The following is a 27949-nucleotide window of genomic DNA, read 5'->3' on the forward strand; positions in this document are numbered from 1 at the left end:
TCTCAGCCATAAAGCAGGACAGGACTGCTGCTTACAATGGGGATCAGATAGGATCTGTGCAGCCACTGGGACAGAATGCTCTATCTGATCCCCATTGTAAGCAGCAGTCCTGTCCTGCTTTATGGCAGCTGAGATTCTAGCTATCCGTATAACAGAGCATTCTGTCCCAGTGGCTGCACAGATCCTATCTGATCCCCATTGTAAGCAGCAGTCCTGTCCTGCTTTATGGCTGAGATTTTAACACCACCGGTACCTTGAGCCTTAAATAAACTGTATTATAGGGGTAATATTCCAAAAACGTAATGCTCAGTCCCTACAATACATAAAAGGCTGATTTGTTACTGCAAATACTAAGGATGCACCGAATCCACTATTTTGGATTCGGCCGAACCCCCGAATCCTTGGCGAAGGATTTGGCCGAATACCGAACCGAATCCGAACCCTAATTTGCATATTTAAATTAGGGATAGGAAGCAGAAAACATTTTTTACTTCCTTGTTTTGTGACAAAAAAAAACACGCGATTTCCCTCCCTGCCCCTAATTTGCATATGTAAATTAGGGGTCGGGTTCGGCCGGACAGAAGGATTAGACTGAATCTGAATCCTGCTGAAAAACGCAGAATCCTGTTCGAATCCCGAATCGAATCCTGGATTCGGTGCATCCCTAGCAAATACAATCACTGTATATGTAACATTTGTGGATTAAACATGGCAATTCAGCGGCGCCAAAGGAAAATGCCAGGGGCGAGATATAAACATTGTATAAAGGGAATGACACCCTTCACACCTGCAGAGGCGGCGTTCTGTGTGAGACGGAGTTAGTGGGGTTCAGGTGTCCCCTCGGGGGAAATATAAAGCAGAAGGTTAAGTCTCAATACAGTTTACTTTTTTTATTACCGGCGGTGACGTTTCAGATTTCTGTACTTTTTTTTTATTGTTGTTCACTTATTTTTTTGGCACTTGACGTTTAAGAAAAGCTGCCAGAGGGCGAGCATCTGAACTGCACAAACACTCGGCACAAAGGCAGTAGCACCATGCGATGGGTGCTGATATGTAGCAAGAACAAATAATCAAAAAATGGCCTCGTTAGCTGAAAATGCCTTTCTAATAGCTTCATTTCATGTCCAGGAGCAACAGGCAGCGGCTGCCATGAGTCAGTCTAATCACTTTCCCTGTCAGACAGTCGGGCCCCTCTGTGCTGTGTCTGAGCCACATAATGATTAGAGAAATGTCACAAGTGAAGTGCAGGTAATTGGGCCCAGCCCGGCTGGACTCTGCTCCCAGTCTCAGCTGTGATAAAGATGGGAGATGTTACAAGAATGGGCCTCAGAGACAAAAGAGGCTTCCCTCCAGCTCTCGTCCCCTCCTTATGTCATTGGCCCCCTGTGGTCCTATTACAATTGCATAGCGGAGAGTAGAATTGTCTTTAAGAAAGGTAAATAGAGAATATTTCTCTGGGTACTGCATGTAGTGAGGTAGAGAACAATAGGCCAAGAAAACGCATGCAGCCTATGGTCCTTCCTAGGTGTCAGGAGCTGTTTTTAACATGTATTTGCACTACTGTCATCCTTCAACAGATCTCCCTGCTACTTTAAAGAAGAATGATGTTCCCCTGCTCTCAACCAAACCACACACTTGCCTTTCCTGTATAGTCCCTGGGCATACCATTGGCTATGAGTTGCTCAACGGGGTTGGTAGCCTCTTTGGGATAGGTTTGATCTAGTTTTGGCTGCTGCACAGTGATTCCAAGTCAGGATCATGCACAGTGGAATCATCATGCCTTCTACTGTGCATGTTCCAGGTCAGCAATCAATGTTCAGAAACTGGCTTTGTTCTCCTTTGAAAGAAGCAGTACCAATGCTAGTGGCACCCACCTGATTGCTTGTTGCACAGAACGATCAGGGTCAACAGCTGAGAATGTGGCCAACAGTCTTCCAGGTGACTCTCCCTCTAGCCTCCTGATTGGCTCATTACGGTTGGGGAAGTAAGGTGCTTCATTCACATCAGTGATGGATACGGTCACTGCTGCTGTAGACTGTAGGGACATTTGGATGCCACTGGCCAGAGGTGCTTGGTTGGTCACCATGACTTTGAGCATAAAGGCTTTGTTCATCTCATAGTCAACAGGCTGGGAAGAAGAATGCATCAATTCCTTAGTTACTGAGAAGTGTATTCTAAAGTTTGATGTAGGTTGGTCATTGGGTATAAATAGAAGAGGAATGGACAATGAAGGCTTTTACAGAACTGTGGCATGAAGCACTAGTATTTGGTTGACTATAACTGACAATGTTCCTGCTCTGTCATTAGCAAGACTGGTTCAGAGTCTGGATGATCTTGATCTTATCCCAGTCTTGTGTTTAGTTGCAGTTAGCCTTAACTCAAACAACCCTTGACTTGCATATGAGTTATTCTGCAGAACCTATACAAAATTATGAAACATTTGCCATCAAGTTATAACCATTGTCTCACAGCTGACCCAGTATTCTGTCATCTCAGTCTTGACTTGGTTTGATATCTACTGGGCTTTCTCATGGACGTGAACTTTTTAGGTCCAGCCAGGTTATTTGGGAAGAGTAAAAATACCTGCTTGCAGTGACCCACCAGGAAGACCTTGTATTCAAGGCGATTTTCTTGCATTATCTCTAGTAATGCACTCAATATTCTGGACTTCCAGTCATTATGGGAATGTACTGTATGCTGCTAATCAGGGAAATTGTTGCTATGGCATATGGAAATAAATTCAAGTGTAGTATAAGATTTGAGCACCAATTGGAAGTGACAGTCAGAGCAGAATATCCACAATTTTATGCCACCTACAATATGGGCAGAAACAGGATTATTGGGAGTGCCTTGTCATGAAACAAGGTTCATACAAGCAACTTGGAGTGCATATGTGGCCAAAGGAACAGAACAATACTGGTATAATTGTATCTGCTAAAACGCATTAATAAACCCAGTTGGGTTGAGGATTCTGTCTATTGTCACACAGGCCGAGACAGGTCCTAACAGACCGCTAAGTGGCGGAGAGCTACCCCATTGTGCCTTTGGATGCCTTCTGAGCTTGGTTTTGCGAATTGTTCCTGTAGCCCTTTTAATATGGACTCTGTTATCTTCATGTCCTCATTTAGTACAGCTGATGACAATTCCACTGGTACTTGGTCATTGGCTCCCAAACTGACATTTAGCATGTTGCCTGGCTCCTCTAGCAATTTATTTATGATCCCCACCTGGTACTTATTCCGAAGTCCCTTCTCTTCTGTGTCCTGTCATTTCTGGTTTGCTGTTCTGTTTTAGACCTCTGGCTCATTTATTGGACTCTATTTAACTGCCCTGACCTTGGTCCTTTTATTGGACTTACCCCCTTTATGTATGGTAATTAAAGTTGCTTCATAAAAACTTCTGTTCCAAGTACATTTCCCCTTATTTTTACTTTGTCAGTTTCCCATAAGCATTTACTTGATGTCCCATAATCTGCTTCGGACTGAGGGTGTCCAGGCCCACCGGGGCTGCCGCAACAGCCCCCAACCCCAATGGGCCCACACACTCCTGCCACAGCTGCAACCCCCGTTTTCCTTCCTGCCATATGCTGTGTAATGCTGGTAGATCAGAACATCTACCAGCATTACCAAGCATATAGACTTCAGGCCACCTACAGTCCAACCCTGAAAGAATGATCAAGACCCAGTAGAAGCTAGTGGTAGCTTATATGGGCCCTAAATTGCTGTATTACTGGCCCCTGGCTGTAAGAGGATGAGGAAAAGAATGATTAACACTTGTAGGGCTGGACTCCATATCCCTCCAGTAGCTCCAGTGTCGGACTGGCCCACTGGGATATCAGGAAAACTCCTGGCGGGCCCAGGTGTCAGTAGGCCCTCCTGCTCCTAAACATTTGTCTTATTTCATGGACATTCCCTATTTCTATGAGAACAAAGATGCTAAATAGATGGGATAATAATTTATAGTATGTAAAGAAAAGAGACTAAGAGAATAGAGGTTGAGTGACAAGAGGAAGAATAATTAATAGCACTGTGTGGACCCCCGATCTAAGGTTTTTTTGGTGGGCCCCTGGTGTTCCAGTCCGACACTGAGTAGCTCAACTAGGTAATGTGCCCCCATATTATTACTCGGGCCAAGGTGAAACAGGTCCTGACAGTCATTGTTTGAAGCTTGTTCCAGTTGGAAGTCACAGGAGCAGATTTGGAGACCACTGTGCTGACGCTGCTCAGATTGGTCAACATTATCATGTGTGTAAAGCTAAAAACATAAATACAGACAGAGAACAAATCATTTTGGATAGGTGAGTTTATAAATGATGAATGGAGAAGACTAGAAAAGTCGAACAGTGGAAATTGGATTAAATGGCATTTCTGCAGACTGATGGATGAGTCTGGGTTTGGCAGATGCCTGGAGATTGCTACTTGTTGACTGTACAGTTTGGGGGAGGCAGAATAATGGGCTGGGGTTGTTCCTATGGTTTAGGCTGGAATCTCTTCTTGTTCCAATCTTAACCGTACATGTGTAGCTACAAACAAAGGATAGAGATGCCCAAGTGCCCTACCTTTGACACCATTACAATGCCTTCATTGGTCACTGGATCTGTCTTGATGGTAAAGTGACCGTCCGGATCCCCGCTAATGATTTTATAAATGCCATTCCAGTTCGGCGTGTAGGGCTGGTCACGGTCCACAACGGTCAAATTGGCTACCACCGCATCAGCGCGGTTCTCTGGAACCTCTCCGATGAACTGTATGGGGACAGATGATCTCTGCTCATTAACTGGCGATGGAGAACAACTTGGCATTATTCAGCCTGATTGACGAATTTAATAATAGTCACAGTTTTCCCGTAATGAGTGTTAATGACACACTATCATGCAAATACAGCCAGGGCTTATTTAGGGTGACGCTAAATGCTCTTACAGAGCCGTGACATTGCAACTTGGTCGGGAAGCCATCTCCATAATGAATATTCATCTGCTGCCATTCAAATTCCTTTCAAATCAAGTAACAGCAAGTTTCTAAAAAAAAAATTGGGTTTTTTGTACAATTTTATGCTGATTTCAATACAGAGATGGGAAAAAACATAACTTGCAAAAGTAAAAAAAAAACAAATCAGCTATTTTTACTTTCCACTGAAACGTTCTCTTATTTTTCCTTTGTCCGTCATCCATAAGCACGTACTGCTTGTCCTATAATCAGACTGACAGCAGCAATTGATGGCCATGGAACCAAATACTCAAGTCTCCACCCAAAAGCCTTTTCCAAAAACTGCGGGTGCAACGCCCAAACTAATGGTTGGGTTTGTAACTGATCTGAACTGTTGGGTTTGTAACTGAACTGACTGTCTGAGTCAGCTTTAAGGTTATCCGAATGGGAACCCAACAGGAAACCTTACACCGAAGCCAGGAACTACTCGCCTGGAGTCACCATTGTGGGGTACAGTGAGGAATTCCATGACCGAAAGGAACATTAATCAATGAATTGGGCCATGAAGTGAACAAGGCTTGAATGGGAAAGAGTGCTGTTTGGGTGGATATTTGACATAATGGGGTGTGAGGCGTTTAGGGGGTCATTCTACTTTGTGGCAGGGCCCTCTGCCCAGGGGACATATGGGCAATAATTGGGACCCCCTTGGGGAGATGGGTCCTATGAACATAACAGTATGGGACCCCATGATTTCTGATGGTACTCCTGTTCTCACCTCCTTGCTTAGCTCCCCCTTCTCATCTCCATGAATTTTACCCTTTCTTGTCTTATCCTGTCTTTTCTCTTGTTCTGTCTTTCCTTCACCTTCTTAGTTTAAACCTCATTGCGTATTTCTTTCCCTAGCATCTAGGTTGTGCCCTAATACCTCCTCTCTTTTCTCCCCTTTTTTCTCATCTCCATCAGTCACTCAAACCCCTAATTCACTTTTTAACAGCAAACCCTATTGCTGTAGGGGAAATCAGAGCAGGCAGTAACCCTTCCAACATATCCCCTTGTCGCTATCTAGTGCTTCCAGTCCCATAATGAGTCCCCTCAGCTGTAGCTGTAAGTTCCTGTGCAAAGTCCTTGACTTTTGGGAGGACGGGAGAGTGCGCAGTAAGGCATATTCCAAGCGGAAGGCAACAAATCTGCTCCGTGCTCCCCCTGTGCTGTGATACCATCACCTTGTTAGGCAGACAAATTGGGATTTTATCCGGAATTGGATCTCCTGCTCTCGGCGCTGACAGATGTAGCTGCGTCCCGGTGAACTTTAACATCATCTCTGCGGTACAGTGGCCGATGGTATCTTCATCAAGCAGCAAGAGATAAGAGTACGGCAGAACTCGTTATGGACGGGGTCGGGAGGGGGGGGGTGCTGGATTATTCCTTATGACCGGTTTGGAACTTTTATTTTATTTTAATACTTTACATGGTGTGGCTCAGGCAGCGAATGAATGGAGAGTGGATTAGAAATCTAAGGTGAGGCTGTAGGGAAACTCAATCAGTCGGCCACCTAACGATTAACTGACTGAAATATAAGCTCTTAGGGATAGAGATACGCTGGCACTTTAATCATCTCTGTAACTGCTATAAGGGAAAATTAATAAAGTTTGGTTGGAGAGAAAAAGGATTAAAGGCACCACAGGAATTAACACAGAAGCTTTTAAACAGGGTTACATTAGATACAAGCCCTGCAGGTGCCCGACTCCCAAGGTTACTCATTGTGATAATTGTTATGGCGAGACTAAGCATATAGAGAATGCAGATAGATGTTACTGTCTACTGGACAGCTATACCTGTATCCATTGTCTTTTCTGTAAAGCAGCATCTTCCCTTTAAACCTCTCCCCTCTTCCTTTAATGTATTAGCCCTACCACCCCTGCCCGGAGGCAAATTTCTGATTGCTGTGGGGTTACTACAAAGGGGCAAAATCTTAACTTTATTTGGGACATTTGGTGCCTTTTTGGCACACTGTATAGTTCTAATAAACAGCCCCTACAGCTGCACTCCCTCCCTGCCTTACATGCATTGTAACTCCCTGCAGATCCAAGGTGCCCTCGATAAACACACAGAAGCTTTAAGTACATTCATGACTTACCAACTTGCTGGTGAATTCTGGAGGGTTGTCGTTGACATCTGCGACTGTTATGATGGCCGTGGCTGTTTCGGACAGTCCATGGTTCAAGTTCCCTTCCATGTCAGTGGCCTGAACGACGACTTTGTACTGCTGCACTTTCTGTAGATGAGACAATCAAAGCATGAGGTCTCCTCAAACCTTTATGCACTGCGGTCTCTGGAACACCAGATCTTGCCCCACTATAACCACCTTCTCCTTCTGTCACCATCTTACTATACTGTCTCCACCTTGTCCTCCTTTTGCCATGTTACGGACAGTCTCCCTCTTACCTGCTTAAGCATACTCTACCCCTGCTGCCTCAATCATGCTATACATTATGCATTCCACTATTTTACTGTTGCCATTTTTCGCCATTGTTTGTCCCTTCTGTCTCCATTGTGACCAACTGTCTCTACTTACCGAACTTAAGGCACCTACCAATACTCTATCCATCTTGCTGTGTTAACCCCATATTCAGTGTCGGACTGGCCCACTGGGATACCAGAAAAAGTCCCGGTGGGCCCAGGTGTCAGTGGAACCTCAGGCTGCTAAACATTTTGCCTATTTCATGGTCATTGCCTATTTCTATGAGAACAAAGAGGCTAAATAGATGGAATAATAGTATGTAAAGAAAAGAGACTTGGAGAATAGAGGTTGAGTGAGGAGAGGAACAATAACAGCACTAAGAGTGGGCCCTTGGTCTAAGATTAATTGGTGGGCCCCTGGTCAAAGGTATTTGGGTGGGCCCCTGGTGTCCCAGTCCGAAACTGCCCATATTCACCATCTTGTCCCATCTTTTGCATTCCACTCTTTTGCATTCCACTCTTTTGCATTCCACTCCATACATTTTGCCCCGTTGTCTTTATTTACTGTCTAAATCTTGCTCTACTGTAGCCAACTTGTCCTGCTGTCGCCATCTTGCCCTTGTACTGTAGTAATAGAAGGCCACAAGCTGCTAGGAACCAACCCCTAAATTGTAATAGGAGGGCCCTGCCAACACTGGGTGGTTGAACTGACCGGAAGATCAGTAATATGATACAGATGAGGGTCAGGCAGAGGTGTAGTTAAAGTCAGGAGAGTGCTTTGGGCAGGCAGAAAAGTTTAAAAGGTCAGGAATGGGCACAAAGCCAAAAACCACCAGACTAGTATAAGACAAAAGCTTTAACAAGGTCTGAGTACACAGTGCCAGCTTGAGTCAAGACAAGCTTGAGTCAAGATGCATGGAAGCAGCAGGACCCCCGACGGCTGACGTGCCGATTGCCGAAAGGTAGGAAGGCATGCCAGACTCCCAGGGTGCAGTCCTACTTGTCACCATCTTGCCCTGCTGTCTCCATCTTACGTTGTACAGTGCCGAAATGCCCCAAACTTCCTACACACAACTGATGCTTAAGGGCTTCACTGCATGTGAAAACAGCCCCTTTACTTATACCCTTTAAAGGCAGGTCTGATGCATTGGGGGTATATCTCCAAGCATCCCCCAAAGTAATCCTACAATTGACTTTGCCGTGAATTATGTTTCTGCAAAAAGTTATGGAAGGTTTCCCAGTCACTGCTCTAAAAATTCCCCAACAGGCACACGTTGCCTTTTAGTATCACTTTTCACATCTGTATCATTTATAATTGTCCAGAAAAGACACCTCATTCTATTGTCATTGGCTGTTGACACCGTAATTAAGCGCTAGATTGGTAAGCAGCTGATATTGATATTGATATGATTGAGTCATAAGGAGCATATGTACTTTCTCATCAGACGCCAGACAATAAATAATTAACCTGAGCAACTGATAAGCGCAGAGACGGAATCTCAGGGGTCAGGAATTGAGACACTAATCTTGTGCCTTGCTGGATGGGGTAGAAGCGTTTAGTATGAATTAATCCTAATACAATGTTTACAGAGGAGGGAGAGAGTGTGAGAAATGAGTGGTGGGGCCATTATTACAATGTGTTTCACTTATGTATTACTTTAAACCCGCTGTTTAAGGGGAAACAATATGGCACCTCCTTCCCATATGTATAAATACAAATATACAGAGAAGGAATGTTCTGGGCACACAAAAAGCTAGTACAGTACAATATGAGAGTAGTGTCTATGTGTGCCCAGAACATTCCTTCTCTGTATATTTGTATTTATACATATGGGAAGGAGGTGCCATATTGTTTCCCTTAGACAGTACAGTATGAGGGTATAGCTTATTGTGTGCCCAGAACATTCCTTCTCTGTATATTTATATTTTTACATAAGGGTAGTAGTTGCTATACTGAGAAACTATATGGCCGCTCCCAGCTATATGCTTAAATATGAATATACACAGAAGGAAAAGGGCATATTATTTTATATGACAAAAGTGAGTTGCTTCTACCAGGTCTGTGAAAGGAGAGAATCTGATGCTGTTCCAATCAGACAAAACAAACAGGCGACGTGCGGCTGAGACAATGAAGATGTTGCACAGCGTGATTGCTGACACCCGAATCAGACGGAGACGAATAAATTAATTACAGTGGATAATGGCAGATAATGATTTTCATTAGCGAGTGAGTGAGGTTGGCTGATCTGTACCTGTGCGATGATTGTACGATGACATGTCGCTTCCCACTGCTGAATACAAGTGTCACATCCCCAACCCTCTCCCTGCTAACACTCTCTCATATTAGTGACTGCAGTTTGACAAGAATGTCTCTATCTGCTGCCGTGCGCTCAGTCAGCCTATGCCAGATACGAACTCCTAGTAATAATAAGCTGCAGTTACGTTAAAGGCAATGGGAGACCAGGCCATTGCCCTTAAAGCTTCCTGAGAATGTTGTGGTTTGAAACACAAGGAAAAAGTCATATTGCTGCCATAATATCAACCCTCCTGCCAGAAATGCCAACACATACATTTTCTAATTGTATAAGTATTAGTAGTATATTTGTATTAACAACTTACTAATTATGTGTTGGCTTTATGGAAGTCTTAATATCAGGATTTGGGTTTATGGAGTAGGTTGATATGGTGCCTATAGTAACAGTGGATAATAGTCTCTGGGAAGGGAGTGTGACTGTGGGATAGCAGGTATAGTAGGGAGAGATGGTGCCTATAGTAACAGTGGGATAATAGTCTCTGGGAAGGGACTGTGGGATAGCAGGTATAGTAGGGAGAGATGGTGCCTATAGTAACAGTGGATAATAGTCTCTGGGAAGGCACTGTGACTGTGGGATAGCAGGTATAGTAGGGAGAGATGGTGCCTATAAGTAACAGTGGATAGTAGTCTCTGGGAAGGGAGTGTGACTGTGGGATAGCAGGTATAGTAGGGAGAGATGGTGCCTATAGAAGCAGTGGGATAAAATCTCTGGGTAGAGTCTGAGTGAGTATAGTAGGGATGCACGAAATCCACTATTTTGGATTCAGCTGAACCCCCGAATCCTTCGCGAAAGATTCGGCCGAATACGGAACCGAATCCATATCCTAATTTGCATATGCAAATTAGGGGTGGGAAGGGGAAAACATTTTTTACTTCCCTGTTTTGTGACAAAGTCACATGATTTCCCTCCTGCCACTAATTTGCATATGCAAATTCGGATTCGAGTCCTGCTGAATCCTGGTCGAATCCCGAACTGAATCCTGGATTCGGTGCATCCCTAAAGTTTAATATGTATAGTAGGGTTAGCTCGCTTTTAATCAATGAAATTGTAAAGATGTTAATTATAAAAAAATATAAATGCAACCGCACAATGGGTTAGACATCAGTCCCACATAATGTAGCCATTCTCCTATAAGTGGTGTAAGTAGACTATTAAACAAATGAGACATTTCATAATTATGAAGGAAAGGAGACACAATAAGGGCAGTATACAAGGACCAGGCAACTCTTTAGATTTCAGAAGAGGTTTATTCACCTCCTGCCAATTAGCCCATAAATAACCTAATTAGGGAAGAATGTAGGATGAATAGAGCGAGGACGTGAAATTCTACCTATAAATGTAAAGAGATCCTGCAGGCCCCCGCTACACTTTTAAGTGTCTCCTGACATTTATAATTATGAACAAATGCTGCATTTACATAGTTCTCCATAATTAGACAAATCTGCAATTAGATTACAGGGTCGCTCTGATTCCCCCCCCTCCTCTTTCTCCGACCAGAAATGACATCTGTTGTCAAAACAGAAAGAAGAGGCTGAAGGAGGGCAAAAACTTGAAAAAAAAACAAGATGGAGAAGTTCTTTGGTCTAATTCAGTTAAATGACGGTGTTGAGATTTAGAGGTGTATAGCAATGTTCTGGGCCAAGGGTAATTTTGTTATTTCAGCCATCGCAGAACTTCCCAACTGTCCTATTTTTCCCAGGACTGTCTTGATAGCTCAACCCGCAGTCCCGGGTTTGTTAATGAAATGTCCCGATTTTCTCTTTGATCTCCCGCACTTAACAGCCAGAAAAAGATACAATGTTCATAACTTAATTGGCTTTTGGCAGAGAGCTCAGAATATGTGGCAGGTGCACTTAAGATATTTTCATAACATTTTAAGATATGCGGGTCTCTTGGGGAAACTGTGAGTTGCTGCTTAAAGGAACAGTAACACCAAAAAATGAAAGTGTTAAGGTAATGAAAATATAATGTACTGTTGCCCTGCACTAGTAAAACTGCTGTGTTTGCTTCAGAAACACTACTATAGTTTATACAAACCAACTGCTGTGTAGCAATGGCGGAAATTGAAAAAAGGCTATATATGGCACAGGTTAAATAGTGGATAACACCATTATGTTCTACAGAGCTTATCTGCTGTGCAACTCCTTTGAATGGCTGCCCCCATTGCTACACAGCAACTCATTTATAAAATTATAGTAGTGTTTCTGAACCAAACAGCAGTTTTACCAGTGCAGGGCAACACTGTTTTAAAGTAATAAAAATATAATGCAATTAAATGTTTTGATTTTACTGGTTTAAACCTTCATCAGCAAAGCTGTAATAACTGAAAAAAAACACAGAAATGTGTTCAAACATTCATAACCTGCCAATTGCAAATTTTTTTTGGCTTGCTCCACACGGCAAATCTTTTGGTTCCTCTTTCTATTTCAAAATGTTGGGAGGCATGCAGGACTGTACGGCCACCTATTTCAGCACCACGGTCAGCTCCATAGAAACCCCTTGGTATTAATGATCTTGTCAATGGCAATGATTGTCAGACTACTGTGGTTTAACGACCAACCTTTACTAAGGAGCCCCCCTTTGCTCATTAAACTCACCATTCATTAGAATATTCAAGAATGTCTAGGGGAGCAAATATTTTCCCAAACACTTTCTCACCTAGTTGAACTTCTAAGCTGGGCATTCAGGGGTATCGTGAAGAGCAGATAGGCAGTATCCACAAATCTCACCCTAAATGATTAAGGCTAAGCACCCAGTACTACTGCTCCAGCACACCACTAGGTAGGGGTGGGGGAATTGAGACAACACCATAGTTTGGAAAACAATGCTGTATAGTAAGAACTATTCATTTAGTACTTATGCTACATAGAGACAAGAAGTGCAAGAGCGCAACGTTTCTTGCCTGTGCAACTTTGTGCCTGTCTTACAATTGGTAAATAAGCCCTAGTATGCAGAAAACCTGCTCAATAGTCAAGGCAAAGGAAGAGTGAATGTTCTCACTGACCTTGAGGAAAATCAAATGACCAAAATTAGGGATTGTTGAGTGACAGGCTGTAAGGAAACAAAGGAAGGCTGTCATACTGATCAATAAAGGTGATAGAATCTATCTAAGGCAGTGGGCTGATATCAGCTGGGGGTACTGGAAATAATAGTGATTCCTTCTTCCACGTGTTGTGCTCCCAGCTGAATGAGCTCTGCTCTTTGTTCAAAGTGACAGATTCCAATCCTCCCTGCTCTAACAGGCTCTTTTCTTCACCGTCTCCTGAGCTTGATGTAATTTGCTGCCCAAGAACGCGCTAACCGCTCTCCCATTGGTCTCCTGTTCCCCTGTCATCTTGCAGAAGTCCTTGAAAAGAAATCCCTTCTTATCCTTATGACAGTTTCAGATATAATGAGGTGATCAACAAGACAATGAACCAAGAAAACAGCCTCCTAAACCGTAATGCAGAAATACACAGTTGTATGAAGTACAGAAGCCCTATATTCATTTCAGGAATTCTAGCCCAGGTTCACAGCAGTACGGGATTTAAATTATATCATGTTTTGGCTTTTCTCTAGTCATATCTTCTAGTATCCCTTCTTTAATTCCATCTCTTGCAGGAGTGCTTGAGGCATTTATAAATATTATATTACAGAAAGGATATGAGATCTTGTTCATAAGACGAGTTACAATCTGGATCAACAAACAGCTGTAAAATATCTGCTGTTTATTCAATAAATGTAATCTGACGGTTGAATGACCTGTAAAAGCCAACATGTTATCTTACGTCAAACAGACTAATATTGAGTTTAATTTGTCCGAAGCTATCTCACATGTGTAGTGATAAGGCCACTCTGCCCCTTCATAACCTGTAAAACTCAGCCTGCAGCCTTGTGCCTTTATATGGTCACAGAACCCCTCAATGACTTCTAATATCCTTATCATTTACAGTAGGGGGCACATTATCCCTTATAATACATGAATGATACTCAGAGTTCCCTGTATAACTCAGCCTGCAGCCTTGTGCCTTTATATGGTCACAGAACCCCTCAATGACTTCTAATATCCTTATCATTTACAGTAGGGGGCACATTATCCCTTATAATACATGAATGATACTCAGAGTTCCCTGTATAACTCAGCCTGCAGCCTTGTGCCTTTATATGGTCACAGAACCCCTCAGTGACTTCTAATATCCTTATCATTTACAGTAGGGGGCACATTATCCCTTATAATACATGAGTGATACTCAGAGTTCCCTGTATAACTCAGCCTGCAGCCTTGTGCCTTTATATGGTCACATATGGTCAAGAGACTTCTAATATCCTTATTTACATTTGTGTTATATTTTCAAAATTCTGTCTTATTTTCTAATAACTTCACAATAGATCCAGCCAAAACGCTAGGATTCCATCAAATGATTAATTATTCACTCTTAATATAGAAAGAGAATATACAAACTCATTTTCCAGTTTGGCTTGCTCAGCGCCGGCCAAGATGCACTATAAAACTACTAAATATCAATAAATCCAAAAATCCCGGCACTTTTCCCCTAATGAGTTTTTGCCATCACAGCAGTGAGACAAACAGGAAAAGGGTTTTAGCTGTAATTTGGGACTTTGTCTGTGCCAATGGTGGAGAGTGCGGCTTGGCTCGGATTTATCAAACCCAGCCCACTGCACACGCTCCCTCCAGATTTATCGCTCTGCCTCAGAGCTAATGGGCTTTGCATACATTATCCAGGTAATTTGTAAGCACTGATTACCCCAAAGCATGATAGAATAACTGGACACATTTTGGTGAATGCTGAAATGCAAGCAAATGTCTATGAGGGAACGACTGGGGCAGGAACTGATTCTTGGATTGGAATCACTAGTAGGATGCCAGGTAGAAAGAGTTTGACCGAAATCCACAAGAAATACGAGAGAGAGAGAGAGAGAGAGAGAAATAAAAGGAAAAATGGAGAAATTAAAGAAATGGAGAAGAGGAAGGAAAAAAAGTTGATAGATTTATAGTGATGTTTAGCTGTATAAGAGTAAATAGATAATTGAAACATCTAGATTGATGGCTTTCAAGACAGACAAACAAATTAAGGGAGCAAAAGAAACGGGAGAAAGGAAGAGTTCAATAGATTGATAGTGATGTATATACAGTATATACAGTCATATGAAAAAATTTGGGAACCCCTCTCAATTGTTTGGAGTTTTGTTTATTATTGGCTGAGCTTTCAAAGTACCAACTTCCTTTAAATATATAACATGCCTTATGGAAACAGTAGTATTTCAGCAGTGAAATAAAGTTTATTGGATTACAAGAAAATATGCAATATGCATCATAACAAAATTAGCCAGGAGCATAAATTTGGGCACCCCAACAGAGAAATTACATCAATACTTAGTTGAACTTCTTTTGCAAATGTAACAGCCTCTAGACGCCTCCTATAGCATTTGATGAGTGTCTGGATTCTGGATGTGGGTATTTTTGACCATTCGTCCATACAAAATCTCTCCAGTTCAGTTGAATTTGATGGCTGCCGAGCATGGACAGTCTGCTTCAAATCATCCCATAGATTGTCCATCATATTCAAGTCGGGGGAATGTGACAGCCATTCCAGAATATTGTTCTTGTCCCTCTGCATAAATGTCTTTGTAGATTTCCAAGTGTGTTTAGGGTCATTGTCTTGTTGGAATATCCAACCCCTTCGTGACTTCAACTTTGTGTCTGATGCTTGAACATTATCCTGAAGAATTTGTTGATATTGGGTTGAATACATCCGACCCTCGAATTTAACAAGGGCCCAAGTCCCTGAACTAGCCAAACAGCCCCACGGCATGATGGAACCTCCACCAAATTTGACAGTAGGTAGCGGGTGTTTTTTCTTGGAATGCAGCGTTTTTCTTCCTCCATGCAAAGCGCTTTTTGTGATGACCAAATAACTCAATTTTTATCTCACCAGTCCAAAGCACTTTGTCCTAAAACGACTGTGGCTTGTCTAAATGAGCTTTTGCATACAACAAGTGACAATTCTTTCTCATCATACAGATGTTGTTTGTGCAAATTGCGCTGAATTGTAAAACGATGTACAGATACACCATCTGCAGCAAGATGTTCTTGCAGGTTTTTGGAGGTGATCTTTGGGTTGTCTGTAACCATTCTCACAATCCTCTGCATATGCTGCTCCTGTATTTTCCTTGGCCTGCAAGACCTGGGTTTAACAGCAACTGTACCAGTGGCCTTCCATTTCCTGATTACTTTCCTAACAGTTGAAACTGACAGTTTAAACCTCTGAGATAGCTGTTTGTAGCCTTCCCCTAAAACATGATACTGAACAATCTTTGTTTTCAATTCTTTTGAGAGTTGCTTTGAGGATCTCATGCTGTCACTCTTCAGAGGAGAGTCAAACAGAAGCACAACTTGCAATTGGCCACGTTAAATACCTTTTTCTCATGATTGGACAAACCTGCCTATGAAGTTCAAGGCTTAACCAGCTAATCCAACCAATTTGGTGTTGCCAGTAATCAGTATTGAGCAGTTACATGCATTTACTGTAAATTATCAAAATTACAATGGCACTCAGATTTTTGCACAGCCAGTTTTTCACATTTGATTTCATTTCATACAACTGAATACTGCTTCACTAAAAATCTTGAAAATTGAGTTATTATGCAGGCTGAGAGGGGTTCCCAAACTTTTTCATATGACTGTGTGTATGTATGTGTGTGTGTGTATATATATATATATATATATATATATATATATATATATATATATATATATATACACACTTTTTATACAAATAATCCAAATGATTAAGAGTGATTTCCTTTTTCTCTGTAATAATAAAACAGTAGCTTGTACTTGATCCCAACTAAGATATAATTAACCCTTATTGGAAGCAAAACCAGCCTATTTGGATTTATTTAATGTTTACATGATTTTCTAGCAGACGTAAGGTATGGACGTAATTATATATATATATATATATATATATATATATATATATATATATTGGAAAGAAAGAAAGGAAGAGAAGGAAAGCGTAAATAGATAATAGGTAGTGATGGGCAAACCTTTACAGCAAAATTCGCAAAACGGCGAAAAATTCACGAAAATGCCGTCAATAGGCGTCAAAATGATTTTCATGCTCGTCAATTTTGGTGCATGCGCCAATTTTTATACGCGCAATGATTTGGTCCAAATGCAATAGTCAATGGGCATCAGAATAATTTTCTCTCACACACACTTTTTTTTTTGACGCCGTGGATTTTTCATCTGCAAATTGTCACCACAGTTTCGCTAATTAATTCGCTTGAATTGAAAAGCGGAAATTTGCGTCTGGCGAATTTATTCGCCCATCACTAATAATAGGCAGATCTAGATGGATATTAAGACAGACAAACAAACTAAGGACATTCAGGGAAGGTACAGACAGAAAGATTAAAAGTATGCAGAAATGAGAGAGGGACAGACAGAGAGACAGAAAAAAGCTCTCACCTCTCTGTCCAGTCCAGCCGCCACCGTATTTATGACTCCCGTCTTGCTGTTAATCACAAACATATGCTGGGATGGACTCTGCGGGCTCTGGTCCATTATTCGATACATGACAATCCCGTTGGACGTGTTGATGTCATCAGCGTCATGCGCCGTCACTGTCATCACGTAGGTCCCTTGGGGAAGGAATACATTGGGGAGCAATTAAAAAAAAAGTCAGTCTCCACTTTTAATAAGACTAAAATTGGTATTAAAGTGAAATGATATTCATAAACAGATATCCACCAAAATTCTGACCACCGCTTTTCAATTTTTGGTGAAAAAAGACAGTTTACAGACACTTTTGTGAATTTGTTGTTAAAACGTCAAAAACGGAGAAGAAAAACATTTTGATATAGTAAAGCTCGCTGTTCTCCCCATGCATCTTTATTTAAAGGGGAAGTAAAGTCTCCCTGGCTAAGTTTTAGTACCAGTGCACAGCCCCTCCCCCTCCCAATCATGTCACTGGCACTTGCCCCAACGTATCTGTGCACATGTACAGCCAAGAGCCAGCTGATGACAGACAGGTTTAGGAAGAGCTAAAGACAAATTCAGAAAAAAATGTTGTTAAAGATGTTGCGGTGAAAGACAAAATCTAGAAGCTGTCTGTGGAGATAGAGGTTTGAGACTATAGTGGGAAATCCAACAAATCCATCTGAACTTTTTTTTTTGTTTCAATATGACCACTTTTGTGAAGTGATATTGACTAGATTGGTATCAACTTATAAACAAGTATAGTATATATAATATTATTGGTGAGACCCCAGGCTTTAATTGTTGTACCCCTACACTGGTCCCTTCTTCCTTCCACCGCTGTGGTACTGATGAATGAGCCAGGACTGGTCTCTAGATCATGTGTTATTGGCCTTAGTCTTGTCTTGGACAATAAGGACTAGTATCCAAGACCAGGCAACATAATACCCAATGGAATGCTCATTATGTAGAAGGAAAAGCAATGGACACTCCTACATTATATCCTTTCCTACAAGAACTGGTCTTGGGGTCAAGGCTGATCTCAAATCCAAATTCCTACTGAGTAGGTCTCAATCAGTCTTCTTGAGTGTTCCACTGTCTCGATCTTGTGGCCTGTTCCTCTTGTGCCTTGTTCTGTTCTTGTGTTGGTGGCACTTGTCCTTGTCGTGGTCTTCTGTCTTGTTGCACTTGTGTCCTCGCTAGGTCAATAAGGACTCTTTCAAGACGAGAACTTTCAATGTTGAACTAATACCCTGAATTGGCAACCCAACCTGAGAAATTGATTCCAAGTCGATGTGCATTGGAATTAGTTTTAGACCTTGGAAATCCATAGCACATGCCATAACAGATATCTTACAGCAGGAGTGGGATGCTATCAGCAGGAAAACATGGGTTGCTGAAGCACCAATAACACATGTGCCCCCTGGGGAGGGGTTGCATTTTAGAACAAGTGGAAGTAAACTTTAATCTCCCTGTGAGGGCAGAGCGTAGACACTTCGTTTAACTAGTTATAAGACCCTGGAATCCCAGTTTTGTAATCACAGATCAAGCCGAAATCCCCTAGAGTCAGGAGAGAGGGCTCAACACCTCTTGATTAATTGTATTATCGGCAAAGAAGGCAAATGAAAGGACTTGGAAGGCCAACACTTCCTATGATTCTGTGCAGCTTCTGCAGGTCTTAAAGGATTAATTTCCCAAGCCTCAAATTACAGCTTAATTTCAACAGAAACCCAGGCCTGTAATTGGCTTTCTGCTCAGATCAGCGAGGCTAAAGATTTAAATTCTTCATATACAGATTACTTTGAAGTATCAGGCCCCATCTGTGCATTTTATTGTGGCATTGATCACCCCGGGGAGATGGTGAGGGAACTTGCTAACCACAGGCAGTTTTTAAGGGGGCTGCCTTTGGCCTTACTGTTTATGGGGGCCACACAGAGCCACAGTGCTGCTGTTAAAGGGGTTGAGTTGCCTGTTTCATAAATTTATTCAGGGAAGGTCCCTGCACAGAAGGTAGCCGCATAAATGATTCATTAATTAATCATTTTGTTAGCTCCTGCACTGACACCCGAGATGTCTGCTGATGGATCCCTAGCGCCGAGGGGGCAGTATTTTTGTTGCACCAGCAGCTGCAGATGGGATGGAGGGCAACTCCAGGAGTTCAAGGTCACTCTGCAAGGGTTTTTTTATTTATAAAATTAATGTTGGACATTGTACTTCAAAAAAAATATAGGAACAAGTCCTAAAAACCCCCACGTCCTACAAACCGCCACCCCCTGAAACCACCACCCCAGGCATGAGCTATTGGATGCCTATCATATAAAAATAACTACATACAACTGCTGCTCTACAATGCCACATATTGATCATACTGTTACCATCTTGCCCTGCTGTCCCACCATCCATATTGTTCTACTTACATTATCTTGTCCTATTGTCATCATCTTGCTCTCCATCTTGTAGTACTGTAACTGACTTTCTTTAAAGGAGAAACAAACCCTTAATAAAAAAAAAACCCTACCCCCTACCCTACATAGACCCCCCTCCATCCTCCCCTCCAGACTAGCTGCCCCCCTGAGCAAATGCTCCTAACTCTTTACTTACCCCTCTGTGCAGATTATGTCCTGCGCAGTTCAGGGGCGCCATCTTCTTCTCTTCGGTAATCTAAGGAATGAGAATGAGAATCGGCGCATGCGCAGTTGGACCAATTTTCTGTTTCGCGACAATTGCGCATGTGCCGAAACTCTCGAGAATTGCAGAAGGGCCGATTTCATTCCGAAGATTAGCGAAGCGGCTGAAGATGGCGCCGCTGGACAGAATCTGCATGGAGGGGTAAGTAAAGAAGTTAGGGGCAATTGTCTGGGGGGGTAGCTAGACTAGGGGGGAGGGGGTCTATGTAGGGTAGGGTTTTTTTTTTAATTAAGGGTTTGTTTCTACTTTAATGTCTATCTTGTCTTACTATCTTCATGATGCTCTAATGCAGGGGTCCCCAACCTTTTTTACCTTTGAGCCACATTCAAAAAATAGAGTTGGGGAGCAACACAGGCATGCAAAAAGTTCCTGGGGTGCCAAATAAAGGATATGATTGCCTATTTGATAGCCCTTTGTGGATTGGCAGCCCTTTGTGGATTGGCAGCCTAGAGGAGATTCTGTTTGGCCATAAACCTGTTTTTTACGCAACCAAAACTTGCCTTCAAGCTTGGAATTGAAAAATAAGCAACTGCTATGAGGCCACTGGGAGCAACATCCAAGGGGGTTGGGGAGCAACATGTTGCTCAGGAGCCACTGGTTGGCAAACACTGCTCTAATGTTTCCATTTTGCCCTACTGGCATCCTCTTACTCTACTATACTGTCTCCATATTGACCAACTATCTACATCTTTCCGTTTGCTCATAGCCTGTACAGAGAGATACCATAAACTCTTTGGAGATAGTATGCTTATACAGGAAGAGGTTAGAATTCTGCTTTTCTTTATATTTACACCTAGGGTGAAAGAGGAGGAAGAGGCCAGAGATTACCTGGTTTGGAAACTTCATCCACTGATCCGCTGAAGATGGGGCTTGAGAATTCTGGTCTGTTGTCGTTCATGTCAATGACGTAGATGGAAAGGTCAATGGGATTCTCCACCTTGTTCCCATTTGAATCGACAGCGTGTGCCCTGAGCTGGAAAGAGCACAATTGAGTAAGAAATATTTCCATTGAATTTTGCAACAATGTAAAAAAAAACAACAACTTATAGGGTTGGAACTTTGAGCTTGGGTGGGAATGAATATTTATGTTTAACAAAAACTTTACATGAAGAGAAGCACACTGAGGGTTAAAGATGCTGTGCCCAGGCATGGCCAGGCAGGCAGTATATTCCCATAAATAGTGCACCATGGAGAGCCGAGAGAAGGCAGAGTGTGCGCACAGGAGCTCTGGAGAGAACTGTTAAACAATAAGTAACACAGAGACAGTGTCTTGACCTGAAATATCTGCAGGAAGCTAAGAATAAACTATGATGGTTCAGTGTTCCCAGGAGACCTGCTAATCAATCCAGGGATTTAGAGACTGGTTCCATGCCAAAGCTCCGAGGTGCAATAAGGCAGATCAACTCTACAGCATTTCTACCGCCCTTAACTGAATCATTTTTCATCCTCGGTTCAGAATTTAAAGTTTCTGTGTTTGTGGACTGTGTCGACTGGCCCCTTGGTCTAAATATACTCACCCAATTGGCCTAAATTCCCTGTCCTTACTACGGTTCCCTCAATTACCATAGATCGCTGCAGGAGAGCTGACCCTATAGTCCAATAAAATGTGGTGCAGGATGATGCTAAACCTCAAATAAAGATAGAAGCCTACCAGAAAATAGGTTGAGGGTGTCTGGATGTACCAAGATGTTGCCAGCGAGGATCAGGTGTGGCCTAAGTTGTGATTTTTTTTGAATGTCAAATGTTTGGCGGTAGGGTGGCCAACACCTTAACACAGCATAACCAGAAACCCAGCTAGCAGTAGGTCTTGGATATCACAGGCCCTCTTGACTAAACTGTATGAAATTGCGCATTTTAGGGCCCATGAAATGCTGGGAAATTGTACAGCAGCACCTCCTGCATGTCATAACCCCAGGGTTGAACTGGACCGGCAGGACACCAGGAAATGCCCAGTGGACCCTGGCAACCCAGACTCGCTCCAGCCTCAGACCCCACACTGCCCCCTGACCTCCCTACTGGCCCTGATTGTGGCTGCAGCAAGAGAACAGGTATGTTAAGGGGGTTGAAACTGGGGGAGGGGGTATTTGGAAGAGGGGGGGAGTTGGGAGGGGGTTTGTAACTGGGGTGGGGGGCTGGATGAGGGTTGCAGCAGGAGTTGGGGGCCCCATGGGCCTCGGACCCTCCAACACTGCATAATCCCATAACCTTAAAAGAGAAGGAAAGTCATCTTGCACTTGGGAGTGCCAAATGTTAGGCACCCTCTAGTGATTGTATTTACTTACCTGAAACACCGGCCCAGCCCAGTGCTCCTATCAGCATAAAACTGCATCGGCCCCGGGGTTATACCAATGAGCACCACAGAGTGATCCTCTTCCATCTTCCTCTTTATTCGCGTGAGCATGAGCATGAGCATGAGCAGTAGAGCGGAAAGCCGAAATGTAACTAGAAAGTCGGCCATTTCATTCTACTGCGCATACGTCTGCCCCAGGAAATCTGGAGAAAGAAGAAGCCGGAAGAGAAGCTGATAGGAGCACTGGCCCGGGCTGGTGTTTCAGGTAAGTAAATACAATCACTTGGGGGTGCCTAACATTTGGCAGCGCAAGTGCAAGACGACTTTACTTCTCCTTTAAAGGGGAACTATCGCGGAAATGAAAAATGAATATAAGCTTCAGCACACTGAAATAAGAAACTTTCTAAATACAACCAATTAAACATTCTGTCCCGTTTCTGAAATAATCAAGTTATTCTTCTCCTCTCAGCATCTGTTTCTCTTCATTCTTTCTTCATGCAGAAGTTGGGTGTCAGATAAACATTGACCGTTATATTGGATCCATCTTATAGGGGGGCTCCTTTTGCCTAGAAGATGTATTAGAGCTCACTCTAAATCACCATCATGTCTCTCTACATGCAGAATTTGTGCAAAAGGCAGTTATTTTGTTTGTTACTGGAATCAATTATTTAAATGAGCTCTAATTCATCTGGAAAGGAAGCCCCCCCCCTTACAAGATATATTGGATCTAACTGTCAATTAATATCTGACACCCGACTGCTGCATGAAGACAGAACGAAGAGAAACAGATGCTGTGAGAGGAATAGTGAAGATAAACTTGATTATTTCAGAAACGATGCAGAATATTTAATTGATTGTATTTAGAAAGTTTCTCATTTCAGTATGACGAAGCTTGTCTTAAATTTTCGTTTTCGCGATACTTCTTCTTAAAAAGTACAGTAATGTGATTACAGGGGAACTACCATTTCCTTTATATTGTATCCATCTACAATACACTTCCTTCAGGGGGAGGCAGCAATAGGGTGCCCATCATTGGTCCCCATCTTGTACACTCTAAATCATACCAGCAAGAAATCAGTCAAGGTATAACATCTGTAACACCTACCTAAAGTCACAGTAGAGGATGCTGGAGGTTGAACTTCACCAGCTGCCAGTGACTGATGGGAACTGTAGTTTAACAACAGATTTAGGGCCACAGATTTGACACTTCTGATTTATGATGAGCAGAGAACGTTGTATTTTTTTATTAATAATCACATTGTTTTATGGCTTAGTTGGGGGTTTATTCTCCACTGAAGTATGTTGGGAGGGAGGGGAAGCTCTAAAGAAACATATGTTCTACTGAAGGAAATTGATTGACACCCTGGTGGAGACTGCGATTGTCACCTCTGGCTGAGAAACAGATGTTCCCACATGTCTTGCACTGGGGAGATGGAGCACGAAAAATGAGGCAGCAGGAAAAGTCATTACCGCAATGCAGTAACAGGCGTATCTAAAGCCGGATAATAGGGGTTTGAAGGTACGATCACATCCCCCCCCCCGATGATTACCCTCCTTAATATACTTCTGAAATACGTCTCAGCCTTATGAAATAAATACCTATGGTAGGATATAAAATAGCATATGTATGGGTACATACTGTACTGTCTATGGGAAACAATATGGCACCTCCTTCCCATATGTATAAATACAAATATACAGAGAAGGAATGTTCTGGGCACACAATAAGCTATACCCTCATACTGTACTGTCTAAGGGAAACAATATGGCACCTCCTTCCCACATGTATAAATACAAATATACAGTATGAGGGTAAAGCTTATTGTGTGCCCAGAACATTGCATATTTGTATTTATGGCTTCCTATTTTATATCCTACCATAGGTATTTATTTCATAAGGCTGAGAAGTATTTCAGAAGTATATTAAGGCGGGTAAAAATAGAAAGAGGGACAAAATGATCTTGGCGCATGTAGTGCAGTGAAAATGTTTATGACCACGCCCATTCTATGGCCACTAAATACCAAATCCATTTTACAAAATGTGGCAGGTTATGGGAAGTTTAAAACGTGGCCCTAAAACTCCCAGAAATGTGTTATCACAATTTTGCTAATGAATGTTAAATTACCCTTTAAGCTGCAAGTCTCCATTTCCCCCGAGAGACCTGCTTATCTTTAATAGTTACAGCTGTATCTAAGTGCAGCTGCCGAGTATTCTGGGCTCTCTGCCAAAAGCCACTTATTTAATTACATTTCAAGAAACTTTGATCTCCTGCACCGAATAGTCAGAAAAAAGATATAAAGAGAAACTCTGACATTTCAGTAACAATCCGGGACTGCAGGTTGAGCTGTCAAAATCGGGACTGGGATAGTTGGGAGGTATTTACAATCATTTGGTTGTTTTGATGATGTTGCCTTTGTCACTTTCCCCTCATCCACCTATTACACACTTATATATAACACACTTATTGCCCAAACCTACATACCATTAGGCACCATATTGCTTGGAATTTTGCTGAAACACTAATACTGTAGAGTTCTCAGTCCCCCCAGGGATTCTATTGTGCAGATCTGCACTGCCAGCAATTTCCTTATGGGGAAACTGTACTGCACAAACTATGGAGCAGGAGAGAAGAGATCAATTATCAGAGACCAGCAACAGAGAGGTTTATGGTGGAACAACCCTCCCAGGTGTAAAGCAACTCGAAATATAAATATCTTTTACGTCTGTGCTATTTTATATCCTACCAGCAGATGGTGCTGTAATGTTGTGCTATGGGCCACATGCAACAGACCCGTGAAACGATGACAGTGGAGAGGCTGGGGGAACAATTCCCATCTATCTGTGTCATATTATACAGTTACATTATGTGCATATATGATATGGGGGTGAGGGATGTCGCGGACTGTTCTGCGGCGAACTTGTTCGCGCGAACATCGGCTGTTCGCGTCCGCCGCAAGTTCGCGAACGTCGCGCGACGTTCGCCAATAGGCGTTCGCGTCAAAATCGTTCGACCATTCGACCATTCGGTCGCTAAAATCGAACGATTTTCGTTCGATTCGAACGAAAATCGTTCGATCGAACGATTAAAATCCTTCGATCGTTCGAATCGAACGATTTTCGGATGTTCGAAGTTCGCGAACTGTTCGCGAACTGTTCGCATTTTTTGCCGGTGTTCGCGAACGGCGTTCGTGAACACATTATCGGCGGTTCGCTACATCCCTAATGGGGGTTACACTGTGACAGTGGTTGGGGGAATGATGGGGTATATCTGTGCCTATATATTATACAGTTACATTATGTGCATATATGATATGGGGTTACACTGTGACAGTGGTTGGGGGAAAGATGTGGGTATATCTGTGCCTATATATTATACAGTTACATTATGTGTATATATGATATGGGGGTTACACTGTGACAGTGGTTGGAGGAAAGATGGGGGTATATCTGTGCCTATATATTATACAGTTACATTATGTGTATATATGATATGGGGGTTACACTGTGACAGTGGTTGGGGGAAAGATGGGGGTATATCTGTGTCTATATATTATACAGTTACATTATGTGCATATATGATATGGGGGTTACACTGTGACAGTGGTTGGAGGAAAGATGGGGGTATATCTGTGTCTATATATTATAAAGTTAAACTATGTGAATATGAATGAGACACCCCAGAAATATGTGCATGATTGAGGATAGCAGAAAGTCTGGATTTTCTATGAAAGGGAACATTTTCTTGTGCAGAACCAGCGAGTGCACGTTGCAGATGAGAGAATATCGTATGGGAGGGAGGTAACTCTGCATGTTGCGCTGTACTAAGAGGAACTGTATTTATCTGTCCCTCAGCGGGTGCTTAGCACACAATTCCCAGCCTTCCTAATGGCCTTCCATTGCTTCAACGATGCTATGAATATTCCTGGCAATCATCTTCGGAGCGAGTCGTCTATATGCGTGAGCTGCTCGAAGTGATATAAGAAAATCCTTGGATCTTCTCTCTCTTCCATCTCCTTTTCCCTATTTGGCATAGTTTATTTTTATGTTTTTAGGTAACAATGTTAATCAAATTTTAGGCAAAATCCAGAGAAAAGACAATTTATTTTAAGACCCCCAGAAGCTGTTGATTTCATGGCTCCCAAGCTCATAAAGGGGGGGGGGTTTGTTTACAAAGATGGAGTCAGTAATACTCAATTCTAAAGGATAAATATACCTTTTAAATTTAAATTCTGGGTGAAAGGGATAATGGTGGTAGCTGCACAGAAGGTTTCCACTCACATGGTACGATGATCTCTCCTCTCGGTCCAGGGATCTGTTCACATACATACGCCCAGAAACGGGGTCTATGCAAAAAATGTCCATGGGGGGCTGGTCTGCCCCTACTCCCGTGATGCTGTAACTGATCGTACTGTCCCGGTCTTTGTCAGAGCGAATCTAGAAAAAGGTGAAAAAGGTGAGAGGAGTGTATTTAGGTCATAATACAGAAGCAGATCTAGCCTGGGATCCCACAGGATAGTCTTATCAACTCTTGGCTACCCATAACTTCTATGAAACTGTAACTGACGTATCTTGCAGCCTCGTGCTTGCTGAATCCTCCTCTGTTCTCATCAGAGAGATCCCATAAAACTATGGCAGCATAGGTATTCCCCTGTACTAAGCACAATTCAGCAGGAACAGCCCCCTAAATTTGCTCATAGTCTGTACAGAGAGATCCCATAAAACTATGGCAGCATAGGTATTCCCCTGTACTTAGCACAATTCAGCAGGAACAGCCCCCTAAGTTTGCTAATAGGCTGTACAGAGAGATCCCATAAAACTATGGCAGCATAGGTATTCCCCTGTATTAAGCACAATTCAGCAGGAACAGCCCCCTAAATTTGCTCATAGTCTGTACAGAGAGATCCCATAAAACTATGGCAGCATAGGTATTCCCCTGTACTTAGGGGGCTGTTCCTGCTGAATTGTGCTAAGTACAGGGGAATACCTATGCTGCCATAGTTTTATGGGATCTCTCTGTACAGCCTATTAGCAAACTTAGGGGGCTGTTCCTGCTGAATTGTGCTAAGTTTGCTAATAGGCTGTACAGAGAGATACCATAAAACTATGGCAGCATAGGTATCCCCTGTACTAAGCACAATTCAGCTGGGACATTCCCCAAGGTTTGTCTCCCAGCTGGCTATTCTACTGCATAGACACAGGCATGACCATTCAGTTTGACATCATAACAGTATTTTTCAGACCTGTAAGACGCTGGATAATAATGAACATGGGAATGAACAGCCTCAGCATTTCTAACTAAAGTGGAAAATGAAAACAGCCGCTTTGTCCTACTTTAGACTTTTTGGAAGCACATAAACTCGGGAGCACAATCACACGCCGCACATTAGAATAGGAAATTCATTCTTTCATATATTTCACAGTCGACGAAGTGGCAAATTACTCATTTCACATTCAATGAAGGCCGAGGTCTGGACGAGGCTACTGACAGCACAAGGAAAGAGCGAGAGTCGGATCTGTAAGTGTCACGCAGGTACTGATACTCGGCTAGATCTGCCTCCCGTTACATGAGAAATGTAATCTAATTCAAGTGATATATAATATATAGTGAATAAAGTACACCCTCTTGTAAAATATAAGGATATTATAAGTTCCCGAGGAGTTTCATGACCATATAAAAACATGAGGCCGAAGGCCGAGTGTTTTTATACAGGTCATGGAACTCCGAGGTAACTTCTAATATCCTCATATCTTACAACTGGGGGTACTTTATTTATTATAATACACAAA

General features: G+C 42.5%; 1 protein-coding gene across 1 annotated transcript in view; it reads right to left on the reverse strand.

Annotated features, from left to right (window-relative positions):
• Window positions 1-27949, reverse strand: part of LOC108700932 (cadherin-4-like) — a 335569-nt gene that overhangs the window by 17802 nt on the left and 289818 nt on the right. The window contains exons 5-10 of the mRNA XM_018234980.2: window positions 26441-26596; window positions 20700-20844; window positions 17175-17347; window positions 7063-7200; window positions 4559-4744; window positions 1875-2128 (exon numbers count right to left, since the gene is read on the reverse strand). Of these exons, the coding sequence (XP_018090469.1) occupies window positions 1875-2128; window positions 4559-4744; window positions 7063-7200; window positions 17175-17347; window positions 20700-20844; window positions 26441-26596 (1052 nt within the window). The remainder of the gene's footprint in view (window positions 1-1874; window positions 2129-4558; window positions 4745-7062; window positions 7201-17174; window positions 17348-20699; window positions 20845-26440; window positions 26597-27949) is intronic.

Source organism: Xenopus laevis, chromosome 9_10L, assembly GCF_017654675.1.
Source record: "Xenopus laevis strain J_2021 chromosome 9_10L, Xenopus_laevis_v10.1, whole genome shotgun sequence".
NCBI lineage: Eukaryota > Metazoa > Chordata > Amphibia > Anura > Pipidae > Xenopus > Xenopus laevis.